The sequence below is a fragment of the Dama dama genome, chromosome 2 (assembly GCF_033118175.1).
Source record: "Dama dama isolate Ldn47 chromosome 2, ASM3311817v1, whole genome shotgun sequence".
In the NCBI taxonomy this organism is placed as follows: Eukaryota; Metazoa; Chordata; class Mammalia; order Artiodactyla; family Cervidae; genus Dama; species Dama dama.
In genome coordinates this window covers 24,061,109-24,066,966 of record NC_083682.1, presented here as the reverse complement: position 1 = coordinate 24,066,966, position 5,858 = coordinate 24,061,109, and the positions used below count along the sequence as shown (strand labels likewise).

Below are 5,858 nucleotides of genomic sequence, written 5' to 3'. Positions count from 1 at the left end.
GGACACACCTGGAGAACAGGACAGAGGGTAACGTTAAAATGAGTACCCCGCTCTCTCCACCCAACCCCACTCTAACGAGAGAGACCCAGAATGCGAGAAGGAACCCCAGCCCACCCTTCTGTGTGCCTTTGTTTTCTCCTCTGTATAAAGGCTGAGGAAACTTTTAAAGAAGTGTATCAAAAACACTAATGGGCAAGTTCTACAGAGATAAAATTCCGTAACCCGTGGACTCATGACAACAGCCTCTCTGCTCCACTTCTGCTCTGACAGTTTACCAGGCCCACCCGATAATCAGTGGTCATCTCAGCAGAGAGAAAGCTGTCATTTCAGGGAATCCTTGGCTTCCACAGATGAGGTGTGGAAGACGAGTAACAGGACAGATAAAATTCAACACTCACCCTTCTGTATGGAGACTTCAGTGTTGGGACTTGCTACCTCTGCTTCCTTATTTTCAAGGAAGAGCAAGTGGCTCTGATGAATTTTAGAGATGAACATCCCAGAACAGAGATTCTTCTTCTTTCCTATTGTTTCTGTTTTGAGTGCGTTTTGGACTGAGAGAGTCAGAGCACAGACCTCGGTACCCCAGGCTCTGAGGTGCCATGAGTTACAGGTCGTGGTTTCTGATGGTGGTTCTGCAGAGTGTCCTCTCCAGCCTAGGGGGTGGAAATAGCATCTGCTGGTGCCCAGGGAGCCACCTGCTAATATGACCCAGGGGTTATTGTGAATTGGGAAATCCTGGGGACCTGATTAAAACTTAGAAGTCTTAGGTTTTCACTGTGTTTTCCCCAGAGATCATGATTTGTAGCAAAGAGAAATTACCTACTCTGTATTTAAGTTGAGTTCACTATAACACTGATGTATTGGAAGTAAACCATTTTGCACACATTTTTGTTTGTTGACAAATGGGGCACATCCTTAAATAGAAAAGCAGGTGACCTTTCCTGAATGCACAGCACCTACCCATCTGTGAAATACTAGTCACTTATTTGTTCAATTAGTTTGTTTTCTCACAACACAAACACACACATTGATATGCTCAGGTGCATTGGAATCTAAGTTACATAAGGGCAGTGATTTTGTTTATTTAGTTCAGTGCTATTTTTGTAACAACTTAGAGTAACACCAGGCATATACAGTAGGTATTGAATAAATATTTGCTTAATAAACACTGAAGGAATGAAAATCCCTTTTCCCCATGTTTCTTGGGACCAATTTTAGATGTTACAATAGAATTATTACCCCACAGGCAATTAAGTCAATGTTTTTCTTTGTAGACCTGAGTGTAGGGCAGGGAAAACATCAGTAAGTTATGCTCTGGGGCCTCAGTTCTTAGGGCCTACACTTTTGTGGGTTTCTGATAGGTACTATTTCAGATGCTGAGGAATTATTAGGGGACAATCCTATGCCTTCTAGGAGCTTATGGTTTAAGAAAAGTACACATATATAAAGAAACACTTTAGTATTTGTTACAAATAAGAAGCCTGAGTGTGGAAGAATTGATGCTTTCGAGTTGTGGTGCTGGAGAAGACTCTTGAGAGTCTCTTGGACTGCAAGAAGATCAAATGAGTCAATCCTAAAGGAATTCAACCCTGAATATTCATCAGAAGAACTGATGCTGGAGCTGAAGCTCAATACTTTGGCTACCTGATGTGAACAACCAACTCATTGGAAAAGACCGTGGTGCTGGGAAAGATTGAAGGCAAAAGGATAAGGAAACAGCAGAAGATGAGATGGTTAGATAGCATCACTGACTCAATGGACATGAGTTTGAGCAAACTGTGGGAGATAGTGAAGTACAGGGTATCCTGGTGTGCTGCAGTCCATGGGGTTGCAAAGAGTCAGACACGACAGCAAATGAACAACAATAACACAGGTAATTATCATATTGAAAACACTCTCTGATACAGCTGGTTTAGTCCTAAACACCCAAGAGAAACTCTAGCTCATGGGCAGAGAGAACTGTGTATAAGAATATTCATAGCAGCACCATTTGTAACAGAATAAAGAAAATAAGGCAGCCCTGGTGGCTCAGGGATAAAGAATCTGCCTGCCAATGCAGGAAACATGGGTTCAATTCCTGGGTCAGGAAAATCCTATAGAAAAGGGAATGGCAACCTACTCCAGAATTCTTGCCTGGAGAATCCCATGGCTAGATTAGACTGGTGGGTTACCGTCCATGGGGTCACAAAAGAGTCGCATACAACTTAGCGACAAAACAACATCAAAAGAAAACTGCTAGTTTTTCATCAACTGGACAATGAGTATTTCACATTATATCCCTAAAGGGGAAAACTTAACAGTAGTCTGAATGAATGAAGTAGAACAAAACTTATCAATGAATCACAAAACCATAGAGTCAAGTGAAAAAAACGAGTTGCTAAAAATGATCTGTACAGTACAATATTTAATGATCTTTGAATGCTTGGATAGCTACTCTCTACAATTTTTATAGATGCATAAAGTTGTAGGAAAGATGACATGAATGTAAAATTATCAACAATGCATCATTAAAGGTGTTTTACAGTGAAACAAATGAGGGAATTAAGATTAGAAAAACAATTGGGGCATATCAGTTATGTCTATAATGTGAAAGTTGGGTGATGTATACATAGGTATTTATCATGTTGTTTTGTGTTTTTTCTGAAGGGTTGAAATATTTTACAATAAAATCAATGAGACTAAAGGTAATATACATTATTCCAAATCATTGTGATATATAAAGTTAATGATACAGCAAGTATCAGTTATATGATATTTATTATATTAGTAACAGATGCTATTAAATGGTGAGAACATATAAAAGCTGGTCAGGGTAAAACAATTTTTTTAAAGTTTCTTCTGGATCTTCTTATAGACCCCAATCCAGTTATAGTTATTTACATAATTCCAAACCAGACCATACAGCTGGACCTTCACACACCACATATGCACAAGCTGTTGCCATTAAGATGAACATATACTGAAAGATAAATTGTCAAATCATAGAGCCTAGGTTACACGATGTGCTTGGACGTGTGATATTTTTGGAGAATCTTCTTTCACGTGGGCAGAGTGTACCCGGACAATACTATGAGGCATTGCAGTACCGCTGGTAATGAGACAACTTTGACAGAAACCCCATGTTGCTCCATAACTTGACTTTCTCTGGCAGATTTGCGGATGGTGATCAGGCTGCCAGAACCATTGATGGACTGCTTGTACTGTAAGAGAGAGAGGAATCCTGGGAAAAAGAGAAGCCAGGGGAGGGTGATGAAGGTACAATAAAAAAGTCACAGAAACACTTCCCTCCCTATGGGCCACGAAGCCCAGACCTAAAGCCTAATGTCTCCCTTTGAACTGGCCCAAGGCATTCAGGAGGGGGATGCTTTAGCAGGAGAGTGCTGGTGGCTCAGACAGTAAAAGCATCTGCCTACAATGCGGGATACCCGGGTTTGATCCCTTCGTCGGGAAGCTTCCCTGGAAAAGGAAATGGCAACCCACTCCAGTACTCTTGCCTGAAAATCTCATGGCCAGAGGAACCTGGCAGTCCATGGGGTCTTGGAAGAGCTGGACATGACTGAGTGCCTGAGCACACACAGGCAGTGCTCAACTCAACACAGTTGAGAATTCTTTCTGACAGAGGCTGTGCTTCTGAGTTAGGAAGTTTAATTCCAAGGGAAATTTTAAAGGCTTCTTAGAAGAGTCCCTGGTGTTTGTAGGTGGTCACTGTGCATCAGACACTGAATCTGTCTGCCTTCAGGCTGTCATGGCCTGACGCTATGCCCCCAGGGCCACTGCCTCCACATGAGTGAACATTCCCTATCAGTTACTCTGTTTAGTCTTGAAGTTAGCAGTTATCTCCACTCTGAATGGGGCAGGTATGAAAGAAAAGGTGGAAAGGAAGGATTCCCTTGGAGGCAAGCATATTGAACATCTCACTCAGCCCACATCCTTGTAGGAACCATCCTCAGAGTGAGTTTAACTCCCCCCCTGGCCCTTTAAAATGCAAAGGTTGGGAGACTTCTCTGGTAGCTCAGGCTGTAAAATGCAAAGGTTGGTAAAATTTCCCTCTATTTTCTTTCCCATCCTCTCACTCTCCCACCTATCAAAGATGGATTGGTTCTTAGCATCCATCAAGGGCCCTGAGGACACTCACCAGAGGTGAATAACAATAAAATGTTTAAGTACGCAGTGAAAATGATCCAGGAGACCTTGTAACTCGAATAATACACGGATTCACCTTGAGTTAGCATGCGGTGATACAGTAGGAGTGCACTGAGCAGAAGGATGCCTGATGTCTGGACAAAAGGAGAAAGAAAAGTCCCTTCTGATGGACCCTGGCTCTCGTACTTAAGTCTTCAACCGAGATATGCTTGACTTCCAAACCCCTAGCACGCACAACTGCACCTTGTCCAATGGCCCATGCCACTTGAGTGGTGGATCCAATTTGGCAGCTGTGTATCTAAACCAAAGAACTGGGAAGGCTGAGTTAGTCAGAGACCACAGCCTGGACCTACAAACCAAGTATGCCTCCAATCCTATATTAGGGAAGACAGGAAGTTACCTGTGAGGAAAGCAAAGCAGGCAGTCATAATGAGAGTATATTTGGTTTGAGGAATCATATAGGTGAATTCAAAACCCAGGAGCAAGTTATGCATGAAAGAAAGGCTGAACACCACAATCAGAATGTTCCTGACCACTTCCAGGCCATCCTTGAAAAGAAGAAGCTGTATTGAGGCAACGACAGATATTTCTTCTAGGGTCATTTCTACCTGGGGCACACAAATCTCTAGGTAAACATGAATGAGGTGAAACATTTGATTAAATAATAAAGAGCAGAGGTATGGAAAGAAAGAGGTAGGGGTCTTAAGCTAAATGGGAGACGGAACCAAAAGAAACTGTTCTCTATCTTTGTATCTCTGTAAACTTCTTTCTCTTCTATTTTTTCAAAATGCATTTCTTGCTAAACACGCTTGTCTTCTAATGGCAATGTAACATGTTCTCTTTGCTGCCAGTCACCTTTCTTTTATATCCTCACATTCTAGATGTGTTAGATACCCTGTTGTTACTATCAGGGCTTCTCAGAGATTCATCAGTTAAGTCTGTGAGTTTCTAAACTTTTCTCCAAAACGTGCAAATGCTGAGCTTTTGGGGGTAGGCCTTGACTGTGTTGATTATGGAAGTGGGCACACTGCAACCACAGGTGGTTGCACTAGAGGATAATGGTGAGATGAATGGAAGTCGAGGAAGGATGAACCCTCATTCTCCACCTATCTCTTTCCATATAATAGCTCTGACTGGATGGCCACAGGGAAGTACAACATATCCATGGATTGTGGCTTATCGTAGGTTTTTGGGGTCCCAACTTCAGTTCAGCTCATTCTTCTATGATGAGTCCTACTACCAAGAATACTAAGACCCAGGAGGAGAAGAACATGTTGGTGGCCTCGACCTTTCTGACCAGTATGTGCACCATTGTGATTGGGGTTTTCCAGTGGAGACCATCACCAATATCTCACATGCTTCTTCTCAGATAGGATTAGTCACAAGAAATAGGGCAAAATCTTTTAGTGACTGCTGATGCAATGGTAGTGGCAGAAGCTGAAAGAGCCTATGGAACAGAGAAGATAAATCCTACTGTTTCCCACTCCTCCATTTGGGCTAGTCTGTTTTCACGGCTGCCAACTGCCATGGAATCATCTTGGTCTGACCCTTGACCCCGAGACCTACTACAGTGGAATCACCAGGTGGCCTAGAGGCCCTGAAAGAGGAACCAGATACAGAAGGAGATATGATGTTACACATAGAGAACACTATCAGCTATAGGAGCAACTAGAGGTCCTGAAAGAGGTTAGACATGTATGATGGAAGACATTAGG

At 42.5% G+C, this 5,858-nt stretch overlaps 1 protein-coding gene across 1 annotated transcript; it reads right to left on the bottom strand.

Annotated features, from left to right (window-relative positions):
• Positions 1 to 2,979: 2,979 nt before the first annotated feature.
• On the bottom strand, positions 2,980 to 5,455 carry TMEM225 (transmembrane protein 225). Its single transcript, XM_061158304.1, is given in 5 exon segments — positions 2,980 to 3,089; positions 3,092 to 3,220; positions 4,136 to 4,270; positions 4,544 to 4,692; positions 5,280 to 5,455. Coding segments are annotated over 5 exon segments (699 nt in total).
• Between the last annotated feature and the right edge of the window lie 403 nt (positions 5,456 to 5,858).